The sequence below is a fragment of the Poecilia mexicana genome, unplaced genomic scaffold (genome assembly GCF_051168715.1).
Source record: "Poecilia mexicana isolate PSO_F unplaced genomic scaffold, ASM5116871v1 scaffold_9, whole genome shotgun sequence".
NCBI classification, from domain to species: domain Eukaryota; kingdom Metazoa; phylum Chordata; class Actinopteri; order Cyprinodontiformes; family Poeciliidae; genus Poecilia; species Poecilia mexicana.
This window is the reverse complement of record NW_028263378.1, coordinates 1,381,047-1,397,500: the sequence shown is the minus strand read 5'-3', so window position 1 is coordinate 1,397,500 and position 16,454 is coordinate 1,381,047. Positions and strand designations below refer to the sequence as shown.

At 43.6% G+C, this 16,454-nt stretch overlaps 2 protein-coding genes across 2 annotated transcripts; one reads left to right on the top strand and one right to left on the bottom strand.

The window, feature by feature from the left end:
- Positions 1-1,876: 1,876 nt before the first annotated feature.
- Positions 1,877-6,502, top strand: LOC106934051 (uncharacterized). The gene is made up of 9 exons (XM_088008474.1): positions 1,877-2,025; positions 2,370-2,641; positions 3,470-3,611; positions 3,678-3,924; positions 4,393-4,493; positions 4,995-5,145; positions 5,209-5,286; positions 5,347-5,615; positions 6,337-6,502. Exons 1-9 carry the CDS (start codon positions 1,877-1,879, stop codon positions 6,398-6,400), a joined length of 1,473 nt encoding a protein of 490 aa, XP_087864600.1. The 3' UTR covers positions 6,401-6,502.
- Positions 6,503-6,909: 407 nt separating this feature from the next.
- On the bottom strand, positions 6,910-10,389 carry LOC106934050 (uncharacterized). Its single transcript, XM_015013704.2, has 2 exons — positions 9,698-10,389; positions 6,910-8,399 (listed from the first exon to the last, which is right to left on the bottom strand). Exons 1-2 carry the CDS (start codon positions 10,306-10,308, stop codon positions 8,132-8,134), a joined length of 879 nt encoding a protein of 292 aa, XP_014869190.2. The 5' UTR covers positions 10,309-10,389; the 3' UTR covers positions 6,910-8,131.
- Positions 10,390-16,454: the final 6,065 nt, after the last annotated feature.

Genomic DNA, 16,454 nt, shown 5'->3' with positions numbered 1-16,454 from the left:
TCTAAATCAGCAAAATGAAACAAATGAGAAGTAAATATTTAGAAAGTGGAACCAGAACTAAAGGTGACTGAAGGTCAGTGAAGGTCACCTGAAGATGGAGGATGGAAGATCTCCTCAGGGTTAACCATCAGTAGAAGGTGTTTATTTATTATTACTGGACCTTTGGAATAATTTTAATATCACTAAAACCCGACCAGGCCTGTTTCCTGCTCAGCCCTGTTTGCCTCACACAGTAAATATTTTATTTATCTGAATATTTGCATCAGTCAGATGTTTTCTGTCTGGTGGAAATCCCACCTGCTGCGTTTCTGACTTCCTGCTGCGATCCCACACAGAGGAATCCTGGGAAATATGCAAATTAGCAGAACTTCTCTCCTGTTTCAACAAAAACCTTCTGTCCAACATGCAAACAGGGCAGCAAGTTTCTGTTTTTATTTATCTCATTCAGGCATAAAATGGCTCCTGAACCAAAGGAAAAACTCAGTCATGCCATCAGAAACTTTGTTTTTCCAGCAGATGTTCCCTGAGATGCAGCTTCTGCTCATGTTTTTAGTAAAATCCCCTAAAAAAAATTCCCAAAACAAAGTTTGACAAACAGAAAATAGGATTTTATCTCCAACCAGGTGATTCCTGAAGAGCTGAGTGGAAAATTTTCATGACTTTGTTCAGGAAACTTTCAGAAAGACTGAAGAGCAACGAATCAGGAAGATTTTAAATGGAAACATCTGGCTGCCGATTAAAACTGGCTGGTTTCAGCAAAACGGCCTAGTCCATACAAACAGCTCTGATTCTCTGAAACTTGTTGTTTCATCTTTATTGAGTTTTATGTGACAAAATGATTCAGAATCGTGTAGAGGTGATTCATCGTTTCATCAATATATGAAAAAAAAGCCCCCTTTACTCCGATGAAGCTAAATAAAATCCAGACTAACTTAACATTATTAACATCCTCTGACCATGTTAATAATGGAAATGATTGCTGATGCAAGATGAGGAAGAAGGAAGTGATTCTGCATTAGTTTATCATAAACACATTCAGACGGAGCCTTTAGAGTCACAGGACAAACAGATCAGATCACAGCAGCTGCTGCTGCTGCAGCTGCTGCAGCTGCTCCTGCTGTAGCTGCTGCTGCTGCTTCAGTTTGAGCTGAATTCTCTGGTTTAAAACCTCATAGATGTTTGGAAATTCATTTAAACAAATTTCCTAAGGTTGCAACTTGGACTGATCACTGATGAAGTAACAAGAGGAAAAAACAACATAAAAACTCAGTGTTATTATTTTCTGGAATCTTTGCTTTAAAATCTGATTCTAGATTAATTTTTATCAAAGGAAGTTATTTCGTTTGTTTTGTGGGATCAGCAGCTTCCATGAACTTCTTTTCTCTCCATGATTTATTTCTGTGCATCTGCAGTCTGACGCTGCAGAACTTCACTTTCTGCACAGAAACATTTTATTTCTAGCAGGGAAACAGCGACACCTTCTGTTCGCACTCAAACACACAGCGGGATTTTATTTTTGAGGCTGAACCGCTGTAACACCACCTGGTGGAACCTCAGAGTTACTACACATCAGTGTCCTACCCATCTGGCTCCAGCTTCAGTTTCTGAAGTTATTTTCATCATTTCTGTGTGGAATATAATAAAACCTTTAACTGAGACAAAGGTTTCTTTAAATTTTTCTTATTTCTCTACCATAAAATATTCTGTCTATCATCAAAAACACATCAATGTTTAGACAAAGTGAAACATGATGAAAAGTCAGAAAACTGTTGCTCATGTTTTACTGAAATTCCCAGGAGTTTCTGGTTGCCTAGCAACCTCCTGTTCATAGCTGCTTGTTGTTTTTCTGTGAATTCCTCTGATATCAACAGTAAAAATGCAGGGAAAAGACAAGAAGCCGAGCGGCTCGTCTCCTCCAAAGGACAAGAAGAAGTCCTCCGAGGAGCCGCCGGACGCCGAGGACCCGGAGCGAGAGAAGAGTTTGTTTCTGACTCAGATTAGTTTTCTGGACGAACAGCTGGAGAGGTGAGAGGATCACCAAAGACACTTCAATCACTCAGAGTTACACATCCAGATTCAGTCTAACTGCTGCTAAACTGCTGATTTCTGTAAAAACACTTTAACACACAATGGAAACTGAGTTTTAATGAACAAACATTCAGATCTGATCAGCTGCTTCAGATTCAGGCTGATCAAAATGATCTGAGTTTAACATGAGAAAAGTTTCATTATGTTTTAAAGTTTTATTATTAAGGAAACCTTTACAACCAAAGTGAGGTCTGAGGGCCACATTTGAGTTGTTTTCATATTAATCAGAGACGCTGCAGTCAGAATCATCTCTGTGAAAAGTGAATGTTTAATGTCTGCAGGTTCCAGCTTCAGAGCGATGAACTGAAGGAGCAGAAGAAAGACATCGTCCTGAAGTCCGGCGCTCTGCAGAAGGACACCACCGACATCCTGGAGTACCTGCAGCACTACCTGTCAGTGCTGGAGAAGGACGAGGAGGAGCTGAAGGCCAAGGTGGAGCGGCAGCTGCAGGGCGACCAACAGAAAACCGAGTCCTTGGAGCAGCTGCTGAGTACAGAGAGACAGGAGCTGCAGGACAAGTTGGACCAAATGGGCTCAGACAGAAACAACCAGGGTGAGGCTGCAGGACGTCAGGCTGCAGAGGTTTTCCTTCCCAGATTATATCAAATGTGTTGAAGCAGTGGTCAGATTTAACATTTATACTGCAATTAATCAATTAATCACATTGATCAAAAACCATAGGAAAGAATAAGCAACATTTTCAATTCAAAAACTTTCTCCCATTTAATTATTGAATAAATAGACAAGGAACCTCAACAACAATTTATAGTTTTAATCTGTTATTGAGGTCAGATCGGTGCAAAGTGGCCAATCTGTTCTGCTCATGTGTTTCATGAACTGCTGATCGTTTTGGAGCCTCTTCAGAAATATGAACGGAGGACGATGACATCACTGAGGATCATCTTTAAAATATTCTGTTAAAACCCAGAACTGAATTTAGATAAACTTTATAGGTCATCATCAAATACTGCAAAAAAAAAAAAAAAAAAACAAAAAAAAAAACATTAATAGGATTTAACACTGTTTTAATCAAACCTGTAGGGGGCAGTGTTGTGCAAAGCTAAAACCAATGTCAGCCAATCAGATTGACTTCCTGTTAGGACTTAAACATGGAGTCAGCAGGTTCATTTGTAGGTTGAACTACTTTAAACACCATATTAGAATATAAAGTTATTAAAACAGAAGATAATATCGATTATCAAAGCAAGTATTTGGACAGATTAACATTTTGTTTGTCGTAGACAAAATCTCAGTTTTTCCATAAACACAAATATGGAGTTTTCATAAATAATCATGTTTGTTGATATTAAACTGAGTTGTTGTGAGGATGAAAACACATAAAACATATTTCATGTCTTTGTCCTGATCCGACTCCCATCAGCGGCCAGGATAGAGGAGCAGCGGCTGCAGCTGATCGAACAGGAGCGGAAGATCGACATGAAGAAAACTCTGGACAAGGAGCTGGTCTTCCTGGAGCAGCAACACGCCGCCGAGATCAACAAGATGTACATGGAGAAGCGGGAGTGAGTGAGCGGCCGCCTCAGGGTTTCCTCCGCGCCGCTGCAGGTTCTCAGCGTCTCTGTTCTCAGGATCATCGATGAGATGAAGCAGAACGTGATGAACAGCATCAGGCAGAGGGTCAAAGCCATGATCCAGGAGGAGACCGAGCAGCACCAGAAGCTGCGCGCCAATGTCGAGTCTCTGTCGCTCCAGAGTTTGGTGCTGCTGTGGAGGAGAAAGTCTGAGCACAGCAGGATGGAGCGTCTCTGTCAAACGTCCATAAAGATCCGAGTCATGATCCACAAGATGACCCGCAAAATCAACATCCTGAGGAAGGTAGGAGGATTTTAATCTGCCAGATTAATGTCACCACCTGCTCCGTTGGAGCCTCTGTCATGTTTTATTAACTAATGTAACAGGTTGAATCCCTATTGGCTCAGGCTAACTGAGCTCTCTCTCTGATTGGCTGATATATATTAACAAAACTTCATCTGTGCAAAAAAAACAACAACAAAAAAACACTTTCACATAAAAAGCTAATTAACCAGCATTTACAAAGTTGACACAAACTCCCTAAGTTCACTGCCCCCTGGTGCACTGGAGGGGCATGACCAGCGTTGGCAGCTCAACATCAGATTATTGATATATTTTAGAATAATCTGAGCTGCAAACTAAAACAAATGTGAATTTAAAACTTTCTCAGATGACTGATTTTGTTCCAGAATAAAACAAAAAAACTTTTGCTGTTAGATTTAAATCTAGTTTAGTTTCTTTTATCTTTGTTTTTCCTGAAACCTCCATCAGGAATCGGTGAAGCTGAGGAGGAGATGCAAACTGCTGACGGGTCACATCAACGAGCTGCAGAGCTCCAGGGAGAGCCTGCTGGGCTACAAGGAGGCCTACAGGTCAGAGGTCACGTCTCACCGAGCGCCTTTTACCTTACAGCCACTAAACCTGGTGACATCTGGACCAGAACCATCACCATGGAACCATCACCATGGTTCCATGGTGATGGTTCCATGGTGATGGTTTACATAAACCTTTTTCACACATTTACAAAGGCTCCCTCTCTCTCTCTCTCCCTCCCTCCATCCCTTCCTCTCTCTCTCTCTCCCTCCCTCTCTCTCCCTCCCTCTGCCCATCCCTCCCTCTCTCTCCCTCCATCCCTCCATCCCTCCTTCCCTCTCTCCCCCCATCCCTCCCTCCCTCCCTCTCCCCATCCCTCTCTCCCTCATCCCTCCCTCCCTGCCTCCTTCCCTCCATCCCTCCTTCCCTCTCTCCCCCCATCCCTCCCTCCCTCCCTCTCCCCATCCCTCTCTCCCTCATCCCTCCCTCCCTGCCTCCTTCCCTCCATCCCTCCCTCCCTCCTTCCCTCCCTCCCCCCATCCCTCCATCCCTCCCTCCAGGTCCTGCCTGGCCTCCGGGTCGGAGGAATGCCGTCAGAAAGCGATGGCCGTTGCTCTGCTGCTGGAGCGTCTGCAGAGGGAGCGGAGCAGACGGAGGGACCTGGAGGGAGACCTGAAGAGGGCCGTGTCCGTCCTCACAGCCATCGCCATGGTAACGCTGTTTGATCCATGGTGCGACCCGAACGGTGAGGTGAAGGTTCTGGTTCCTCTGCAGGACTCTGAGAAAATCCCCGGCGCTCAGCCGAGGCTGCAGCACCTGCTGCAGCTGATGGTCACCAGGGAGCTGCAGGACGCCGAGACGGCCGTCCTCACCGGGTCCTCCGACCAGACCGCTGGACCGCCGAGAGCTGAGGGCTCTGGGCCCGAACCGGCCAGGTACCTGGACCCGCCTGCAGGGATAAGAACCAGATGGAATCAGCTGGACCGGGAACCGGATCAGAACTCAGAATCACGTCCCTCTTCCTGTCTGTCCTGCAGCAGAGACGAGGAGGAGGAGGAGGAGGAGGAGGACGCGCTCTTCCTCATGGCCAAACTCAGACCAGGAGACCTCTACCTGGTTCCTGGACCAACATGGACGCCCAGAACCGCCTCGTCCCAACGCAGCCTGACGCCCAGAAACAGGTTGCTATGGAGATCAGACCGATGCCATCAGGAAACAAAAACTCAGTTTAAGACATTTAGATTATTGATTTTAAGATGAAAAACTGTTACAACAGAAAGTCACAAATTTATGGAGTTAAAAAGTGAATCTAGTTTCAAACAGCAAACGTTTAATTATGACATAAAATCCCAGAATATCTATAGATGATATGAATTTGAAAATGAATTTATAGTTTTTTAAAATGCAGTCAGTTTGTTTAATAAGAATATTTACAGCAATAACAGCTGAGCTGATCTGCAGATGAAAATCTTAATCCTAATTCAACAAAAATCATTTCTGATCCAAATAAATCAGGTTTCATTCAGACCTTTAGTTTCAGTTTCTGCTTTTTTCCTGCAGAAACTCATAAAAAATCTGTCAAATATTCATATTTCCTGGATGTCCTTTAAGTTTTTCTTCCTTTTTTAGTTTGTTGCATAAATGTTTTGAATTGTTGGTAAAATCAGGAGATGAGAAACCTCCCAGCCTCAAACTGCAGAGCCAGAATGATCAGAACCGTTTGGGTCCGTCTGTCTGCAGGGATCAGAAATGAGCCTCAACATCTCAGGACTGGAGCTGAAGCAGAAATCAGTTTCTGTGTTTGTTGCATTCAGAGGCTGGATCAAAACGTGGTTATTTTCAGTTGTAGCAGAGTAAACCTCCTCTGTCAGGCGGTTCTGACCCGCTTCCCGTCTGTTGCAGCGTCAAGCTGCCTCCCATCCAGAAGAGTCTGTGGCAGACGGCGCTGCATGAGTGGATGGGATGATCTGATGAAGCTGCTGCAGCTCAGGAGCTCATTTTGATTCAACTGGAGCTTTTCTTCTATTCTCCTCAAACTGTCAAAGTTGAATAAAAACCAGAGACTAAATGTTCTGCTCATTTCCACCAGCAGGGGGAGACACTTCCTTAAAGAAGCCGTTTGTCTGTAAACCAGAAGAAGCTGCAGCTCAGGATGAAGGTTTCCTGTAAAGTTGAGCTTCTCTGTTCCTTCAGACTCAGGAGTCAACAGGCTGACAGGACAGAAAACTCAGGACATTTAGAGACCAGTTAACCAAACCAGTCATGCTTTGACTGGACCGAGCAGCAAACCAGTAAAAACTAAAGATTGGTGGACAGAGTGGAGTCATTTATCTGATGTTTCAGTCATAAAAAGTTTATAATGTTGAGAAACAAAATGTTTGGATTCTCCTCAAAAACAAAAAATCTGATCCAGGATTTAAAAATGTTTTTAAATCCACAGAAGTCAAAGTTTCATCAATCAAAACCAGAAAACTGTTGGATTTATTAGAAACTTTATTTAAATTTGGTAAAACAAAGTGTGACAGTGCAGCTGTAAAAGGTTATAAACACATAAAACATTATTATGATTATTATTATTATAATTCATTGCACAGTAAAACAGGACATAAAACCGGACAGAACCGATCTGGACGGATCACGTTTCAGAACCGTTTCTGATTTCAGCTCAGATTTCATATTCAAAGCAGTTCATCTGAAAAGGTTCCAGCTCCGGTTCTGTTGGGTCCATTTAAGGTTCGGATCAAACTGGGTCGGTCCGAACGACCCAAAGTACCACCCAGAGTCTAAACACTGGCTTCATGTAAAGATCCAGCCCATCCTGACCCGTCCCTTCCTCAGAACCGGACCCAGAACCGACCCGTTTCCTCTGCTGAATGTTGATGGAAATAAAACTCGGAGCTGCTGTGGAAACTTTCTGTGAAGGGAAACATTGATGCTTCAACATGCAGGCAAATTTCTGCCACTGAGAGGAACCACCAGAACGGGTCGGACTGGACCGGAACCAGCTGCTGGTTCTGTGTAGCCCTCTGTCTGAACAGAGCAGCAGAACCACTGGAGCCGGATCGTTTGCATGATTCTGTCAAGATTTGATTAAAAGGGAAAATCTGCAGCTGGTCAGGAGGAAGTAAACGGGTTATATTTAGAACCAGAACCAGAACAGAACCAGAACTGAACTGGAGCCAGAACAGACCCAGAGCTGGAGTGAGGACAGAACCGAACCAGAACCAATAACAGGACAGACCCAGAGTCAGAACAGAACCAGAACCAGAGCCAGGACAGGACCGGTACCAGAACCACCTGAAACAGCCGTGAGGTGAAAGTGAAACGTGATCCAAGCTGATCTGATCCTGAAGTGAAAGTGGAAACGGATCAGTGAGTTTAATGTTTGGTACCTTTAGATTCACCTGGAAGGAAACTGGACCGACTCGACCCGGTTCTGATGAACCAGATTATGACCCAGGTCCCTTTAAAGAACAGGAAGTGATCAGCTGCACAGCAGCAGCTCTTCCTTTAAAACGTTTCCACATGAAGCATCGTCTGCTCATCTTCATCATCGTCTTCATCCATTAGTTCACTGTGACCCAGATGAGGAAGATGAAGATGAAGGTCCGCTGCGTCCCGCTCATCTCAGACTCCAGGAGTTAAAATAAAATATTTACATTTCAGTTTTCTTCGTCCCAGCAGACAGGAAGTGATGTCATTTGGTGCCGTTGTTGGTGGTGAGGAGGAAGATGACGATTCCGGTGAGGAGGACCATCATCATCACCACGGCGGTGAGGAGGAAGGCCCGGCAGACGGGTCGGCCCGTCAGGCGGAACAGGGCGCCGCCCATGCCGCCCGCCGCCCCACCGCCGTCCCTGGAGGACGGGCTGGGAAGCCCCACATCCAGAGTCCGGTTCACCGACCTGAGAGACGTCATGGACCGACGGCCCGGCCGACCCGACCGACCCGGCCCGTCAGACGACCTGCAGACAGGAAACGGAACCGGATCAGTCAGAACCAAACTGGATACAAGGCCACAGATAAACAGAGTTCCTGACAGGGAGCCGTTTGTCCTCCATTAGCACATTTAGCAGCAACTACATGAAGTGATAGACAGCGCTAAGCCCCTCCTCTTGGCTCTGATTGGTTGTTTTTGGTTCATTTCTTCAGACAGAAACATCCAGGCTGGTTCCAACATGAAGCTTCTGGAGCAACAGGAGTTTTAATAACCAACCAGCTCCAATAAAATGATTCAGCAACACAAAAACATTCCACCTGACCTTTGACCTGCTGCAGTCAGTGTCCTCATTGATAAGCAGATCACTGAGTTTGCAGCTCAGTTTGGGTGTTTTTGGTTCCTGCAGAGCTGAACCAGCAGCGTTTGTTCAAATAACATTTTATCTAGAGATTAAATATTTCATATTTATCTCAGAACTCCGTTAGCCAGGCGGTAAAAACTCTCCAGGACAAATTAAACGTCTGATCGACAGGTCAAAGGTCAATCTCATTCAACAGGCTGAAGTTCTGCAGGATTTTCAGTTTAATGGAGCAAAATCTCTGCAGCTCAACTTCAGGTTCACTCAGCAGACAGAACGATCCAACTCTGATTTCTGACACTTCCTGGAACTAAATCATATTTAATAGTGTCTGAACAGCCATGTTGGATTTTATTAGTAGCATGAAAAACATTACAGAACAAAAAGATCAAACTGACCTGAGTGAAGTTTCTTCACATAAAAAGCTAATTAACACAAAATTTGTGTCAATGTTTTGTTTGTGCTGCTGTCATTTAAAGATATTAAGTTTCTACAGGTCAAAGGTCAACCAAGACCCCTGTATTAAAATCTAATGAAATATGGTGTCAATCATCTGTTACATTTGTGCAGCAAAAATTGTTATAATTTTTTAAATAATAATAAAAAGGTGACCATCTCTCATCCTGCCCCTCCCCACCATGAACAGTTTATATAAATTGTGTTTGTGCAGATAAAGTATTTGTTGCGTCACATGCTTGATTGTGTAAATGTGTTTTGGCTGGTTGACCTTTGATGACCTTCGGAAACATTTATCTTTAAAATGAAAGCAGCACAAATGAACATTTTTGCTGCACAAACTTTTAACACCAATTTTGTTTAATTTGAACCCAGATGAAGATCTGCTGAGTGAATGTTGCCATAGTAACACAGTGACCCCTGACCTTTTAGTTTAAAGGAACTGAAGTTCTGCAGGAAGTCGCCTCTGTTCTGTTTTAGACAGAAAAGCCTAAAACCGTGTGGCTGACCTTTTGACCTGCAGCTTCCCCTTGTTGCGGATGAAGCGGATGCTGTAGACCCTCTGCATGGCGGCCGGCAGGTAGGACAGGACGTCCGAGTCGGTGGCCAGCTTGGGCAGGCCGAGGGGGGGCAGCGGGGTCAGGCCGCGGCACAGCGGGCACTGGATGGCGCTGGGCTCCGCAGACTTGACGTTCATACGCGCCAGGCACTCCAGGCAGAAGGTGTGCTTACAGTTCAGCATCTTGGGGCAGCGGAAGACGTTGTTGAACTGGCTGAAGCAGATGGCGCACTCCAAGTCCGGACCCGACTCGTCAGAGCAGTCCGTCTGGGGCGGCTGGAGGTCCGGGACGGACAGCTGGGGCGGCTGGAGGCCGGCGGGGGCGTAGGGGTTATCGGTGGGGCTGAAGGCCGGCAGCGGCAGCATGGAGCTGGGGGCGGGGCCTGGGGGGGCGGGGCCTGGAGCAGCGGGGGGGAAATGAGCAGCTGGGGGGGGCAGAGCGCTGCGACCCGTCTGGATGAACGGAGGAACCGACGGATCCACGGAGTAACTGGGATTAGAGGCCGAGTACGGAACCGGACCACCAGAAAACCCAGACACATCGTCTCCATATGGATTCATGACCGAGGAGAGAGGAAGCCGAACCGCTGGATGGAGGCGGAGCTTCAGGAGAACAAGGAGCGGCTGGAGAACGGGGAGCGGCTGGAGAACGGGGAGCGGCTGGAGAACGGGGAGCGGCCGGAGAACGGGGAGCGGCCGGAGAACGGGGAGCGGCCGGAGAACGGGGAGCGGCCGGAGAACGGGGAGCGGCCGGAGAACGGGGAGCGGCCGGAGAACGGGGAGCGGCCGGAGAACGGGGAGCGGCCGGAGAACGGGGAGCTGCAGTGTTTGGTTGCAGCTTCAGTCTTCACTCCATCATGACTTCCTCACATCTGGGAGGGAGAAAAACAGACACACTAAATATTTCTCACTGTAATCAAAAAAATATGAGAAAATTCCCAAACTGACATGATAACAACTCCTGGTCAGAGAAAAAGCTTCAGTTTTTCAGTAAACAGTTTCCTGGATTCCTCCGGCCGTTGAAACTCTAAACAGTTCATTTCTTCATCTGTTCTGTTTTATCTTCCACCTTCAGGATAAAATCTGAGCCGTTATAAATAATTTCAGAAGCAACATCATTAAGCAGCTCATTTCCTGGCCTTTGTATTGCCTTGTTGCTGAAAATGTGCTGTATAAATAAAGTTACCTTTACGTTTAGTCGATCCTTTAAAGTCAGTTTTTACTCCAAATCAAAGATCATCAGTGGAACAGTCAACGTTTGACCTCCAGCTCACTGACCAGACTGACGTTTATCTTAAGATGTTCAGGTTTGTCGTCTTAAATCACCGTGACAACAGAAACACATTTTGGCCCCAAAACAAACTGAAACTTTTGGGTTTAATTAGCTGCTGAAGGTTCCTGTGCAGCTCAGTGGAGCAGATGGTAGAACTGAAGCTCTGCAGAATGAAGGTTGTGGGTTTGAATCCCAGTCTGGGTTTTTCTGCATTTTCTCCCTTCGGGGCGACAAAACTATGAACTCGTAGTTTCAACATCAGGTCACAAACAGCTGTGGACCCAACAATAAAACCACCTGAAAACCTGCAGAGCCGCTTTATGACACCGGAACCAACCTGTCTGGTTCTGCTCAGACCGTCAGGTGATCCAGTTGCTGCCTGATGAGACCAGGATCAAACCAACATCCCTCTACTGAACAATCAGCCTCTGCATTAGTAACATTCTGATATTCTGCATCTCTGAATATGTTGCAGTAACTTTACTGATACAGTCCGACTGTGACTATGAGACAGATCCGAACATGACCCAGATTCCTCCTGAGCAGAACTCAGAACCCAAACTAACCCTTCATGCTGGTCGTCATGGAAACAGGCCAGTTTTCTCAGCCTAAAACCAATAAACACCAAACTAGCAAACATTTCACCCTGAACATCTAAAAATGGTTAAAATCATGTAAAAGATCAGCTGATGGACTCAGACTGAGAGGAAACAAACAAACCAAATATTTTAATCTAGTGAGTCACATTGGATCATAAACATTTGGAAAAATAAAACCAACAGTCGACCTGAACCTGCTGGAATCTGATTCTGTAAGGAGAATTTTTTAAATGTAAAACATTTAGGAAAATACTGAAACTATTCCATCTGCATAAAACACATTTGACTGAAATGTCCTTTAACAGGAACCTGATGGTTATAATGTAAAACATGAATGTTGATCACTGAGCTCTGCTCTTCCTGTAATGAAAGTCAGAATATCAGTTTTAGAAAAGCTCTGAAACAAACTCAACCCTTAATAAAGTTGGTCAGAAGTTCCTTTAAAAACATAAATCAGATGTTAAATTAAACTCCAGGTCGTCTCCTGTGCAGTCAGTGTTCCTACGTTCCTACCTGCAGCCTGACGGACAGACGGACGGCTCCTCTCTGACACAGCGACTCTCTGTAGACCTGCTCAACATTTCCATTGGTTTGCATACGCTTCCCTAAAACTGGATTCTGTTCTGAGACCCACAGAACCAACTGGACTCGTCCTGATGTAGCGGGAGATGAAATTTGCATCGTCCAAATTATTTACAAAGGGAAATAAGATGCAAAAGACTCGACCTGTTGGTGGAAACACTGAGCAGGAATCACCTGGACTGATCCAAAAAAACAACCAACAGCTGCTGGGAGATCCAATAAAGCTGGAAAAGACTCAACACAATAAACTGGAAGTAAAATTAAGGATTTAAGTTTATTAAACTGAAAATGCTTCTTGATTTAAAGGACAGTTGGATATTTTGCCTATTGGCCGTTTCCTCTAAAAACATCTAAACAAAACTTTATGATCAATTCAGCTTGTTAAATTTTACTAAATTTAAAACAATATAAAATTATTTTACCGATTTTAAAATATCTGATTCCATTTTGATGCATTTTTGTATTTTTACTCTTTTCTCAGAAGTTTAGCATCAAAACTAACAAAATAAGCAAATAAAATCCTAAAACTTCAGACATGTGAAAACTTTAGAGATTATTTTAACAGGTAAAGAAAAACTTTAATTTATGTGAACTGAACTTGTGCTGCCCTGCCAGCAGATTAATGGAAAGACAACATAGAATAAAATCCTCTAGAAGCTCCAGATTCTCTTCACTGAGGCCTGATTTCCTGAAAGCTGCTGAAGGTCCAGGTGAATCTGATCCGATTTCATCTCTGAAATATTTCTTCTGTTTTATAATTATTGGTGCTTCACACTTCTAACCAGTTTACCGAGTAAATATGGAGAAAACTCAAGACACAAAGGTTCATAAACGGATGAATGAAGCTGCTTTTCTTCTATATTTGGGGAGATTTTAATGTAAAATATTCCGTGGCTCCATCAGCTCACCGCTGAATTTAACTTGTTAAATTTATCAGTTATTTTTGCTCATGCAAACAATCAGCAGTGACTCTGCGCTGCAGCCTCAGTTCTGGTTCCGTTTTTACCTTTTCTTCGTCAGGTTCGGTAGATCCGGTCCAGAACTCAGATTCTGGTTCCTGTCAGTGAAATTCTGCAGGTTTTCAGGTCAACAGTCTGTAAAGTTTCTCTGCAGTTTGACGCACCTGAGGAAAAATGACGCTGATTGTTGCTCAGCTGTGCAATTAACGCAAACACTTCTGTTCTTTAGATGCGGAGTAAAATCCGTCCATCCTTTTCTTCCTTTGGCCCACTGGGGTCAGGAGGGTCTGGTGCCCCTCTCCAGCTGTCACCGGGCGAGAGGCGGGGTCACCTGGACGGGTCTGTGGGGTAACAGTTGATCCTAAAACTGAATCTTTGGACGAGGAAGAAATGTAACACAGACAGAGACGAACAAAAGGTTTCTGGGGCCCTGAGCAGAAAATGGTTCCTGTTAGACTAAATTATGACAATCCAGCCAGAATAGCTCCAATATACAGAAGATATTTTTAAACGTTCATTTAATTTAACAACTTATTTTTGTAGCTATGTAGTGACAGCTGAAAAAAAATTTAATGATTTATTAATCACATGAATTTTTTTAAATAAAAAAATACACATTTAATTTATTTTTCAGTATTTAACAGTACATTTTTTTCTGTGCTCAAAACCAAAATTGCTGAACTAATTAGGATGAAAATGATCAAATGGTTTTCCTTCTTGACCTGTCCAGGGTGACCCCGCCTCTCGCCCGGAACGTTAGCTGGAGAGGGCCAGCACCCCTCCTGACCCCACTAAGGGACAAGGGTGTAAAGGAAATGGATGGATGGTTTTCCTTCTTTGTCAGTAAAAAATCAATTTGGGAGGTTTTAATTTCCAGCTGTAATTTTCTAATTTTGTTGTGGCAGTTGGACGTAGTGGTGTCCTTATGTGTCAGTAAATAGGAGGATTTTTATGAAGGTGTATCAAGGCTTGTGTTGATGTTGTAAGCGTGGCAACCCAGCTGTACCAGGTGTCTGATTTAGGAACAGGATCACCTGTTCCTAGCTCTGGAATAGAGCTTGACAGATGAAGCTGCTTTAAAACTGAAGGACAACCAGCCTCCGGTTCCCCTTCTCCAGATTTTGCAGGACAGCAGCTGTATGAATACAGGTCTGGAAGGATCAGCATGAATTCTGTTACAATATATGTTAAATATAAATACAAAATGCAGAAAATTTAGAAATGGTTGCAGCAACATATTGTACTTCTGTACAGCTTTCTGTTCAGTTCTGGTTTATGAGTGCAGTCCTCAGCATGTCCATTTCTAATCCAAACGTTAGGAGCAGAAAACGTCTTTGTTTTATGAGACACATCAGTAAACCTGCAGTAACGGGACATGAGCCAGACACTGTCCAAAAGAACATGTTATACACCTTAAGCTTGAACCTTGGATGTAACCCTGCAGGTTCAAAGTTAAACATTAACTCGGCTCATCCTCATCGTCACACTGAGCTTAGTGCTGGTTGCATCTCAGCTGGAGACAAGCCGTGATTTTATTCCAGAGTGAAGACGTTTGTTCAGGAGCGTAAAGAAGAGACAATGCAGCAGTCATCTGACATTTGAGGTTGGTGAAACTGATCTCAGTCTTTTAATGGAAAAGATTACTGCCAACACACCAAATGCTGTTGCTAATGATGCTGTGCTTTTGACAGACCAGTTTGCTGAACATGTTCTTGATCCTACCTTACGCAGGGAACTGAAAAAGCTCATTAGAGAGAACCCAGAGTTTACACTTTTGAACATTAAGAAGGAAGCAATTAGGTGGGAACAGGAAGGACAACCAGCTAAAGTGATCTGCTGCGAACTCTACCTGTTGAGGAACTTGACTTTGTCTATGTGGTAACTGTAAAGCTTCTCTACAGTTTGAAGACTGACGCACTTGAGGAAAGAGATGCTGATTGTTGCTCAGGTTGTGCAATTAATGCAAACGCTTCTGTTTTTTAGATGCAGGGAAACAGTTGATCCATAATAGAATATTTCATCCATGATCCATCCATTATCTTTCACTTAACCCAGTGGTTCCCAAACACTTTCTGGGCGCCCCTTGTGGATTACAATAGGGAGAGTAAGACTTTGGTCTTCTGATTGAAACGATGTGTGACCGGGGCCCTGAGCAGAAAATGGTTCCAGTTAAACTGATTCATGACCATCAAGACAGAGCAGCTGTAATATAAGAGATATTTTAAAATATTCATTTAATTTAACAGCTTATTTTTGAAGCAACTAGTGAACCACCTGATTCTAATTAAATTATCTAGTAATAATTACTGAAATTATTCATTTATTACAAAACTGTTCATATTTATTCTTCATTTCTTTCAATATGTGGTTTATAGTGTGCTCTAATTTTTTATTTTATATCCTTGGAACACAATTTGCTAAACTGGTTATGAATAAAAATGATAGTTTTTTTTTTCCTTTTTGTCAGTAAATATTTTTGCAGGAGATTTTCTGTTATTATGAAGTTTGTTGTCTTTTTGTTTGGAAAGTGATTAGAGGGGGAAAATGGGAGCTTTTCAAAGTTTCAGTTCACTGTTTCCAGATGGTAAAACTTCATCAATAAGCTTAATTAAACTCTGCAGTGATAAATTAGGACAGGTCACAGACATGCTATCATAGATGTTCAGGCCGTTAAACACAAGATGAAGTGAGATGTGCTGTAAGTCAAATGATTCAGATTAAAGAAAGAAGTTTATGTGCCACATTTCTACACACAGAACATGTTTTACATGACAACATGTATATGATGCAGCGGCTCCTTTTCCTAGAAACTGAATAATCCAGATTATGATGTCCAACATGTGGAGTTGGAGGGAATTATTCTAGAAACTCCACCAGTGAACATAACAACAGACACAGGAACAGAGCGAGTGTTTCACTTTACCAGATTATTACTGAAGGTAGAAATGATGAGGGGATATGTGGCTGCTGGAAGGAGAGAGAGAGCTGCCTCACTAAATGTCTTCAGCCTCTCTAGTGCTAATGACTGGATCAAACTGAGGCTGGAAAACAAGAGCATCTTAATTTACTACAGTCAGTCCTACAGATTAAACATTACCTCGTCCTGCTGTCCCTCCCACTGAGCCGGTGGAGACCAGAGGAGACCAGAGAGGTTTTGTTTCAGCGTGAAGACGTTCGTTAAGAAACACGAAGAATCAACGATGCAGCAACTATCTGACATGTCAGGTTGGTAAAACTAAACCTTTAAAATATGATGAAACTCAGCAGGTCATGTACAGCTAACAGTCTTTGATA

Excerpts from the sequence above, each read along its gene's own strand:
- LOC106934051 (XM_088008474.1), top strand. The coding sequence starts at position 1,877 with ATGCAGGGAAAAGACAAGAAGCCGAGCGGCTCGTCTCCTCCAAAGGAC. Across the intron at positions 3,925-4,392 it reads AAATCAACATCCTGAGGAAG|GAATCGGTGAAGCTGAGGAG; the intron begins GTAGGAGGATTT and ends AACCTCCATCAG. Across the intron at positions 5,287-5,346 it reads TCACCAGGGAGCTGCAGGAC|GGCTCTGGGCCCGAACCGGC; the intron begins GCCGAGACGGCC and ends CCGAGAGCTGAG.
- LOC106934050 (XM_015013704.2), bottom strand. The coding sequence starts at position 10,308 with ATGAATCCATATGGAGACGATGTGTCTGGGTTTTCTGGTGGTCCGGTT. Across the intron at positions 8,400-9,697 it reads GGGAAGCTGCAGGTCAAAAG|GTCGTCTGACGGGCCGGGTC; the intron begins GTCAGCCACACG and ends TCCTGTCTGCAG.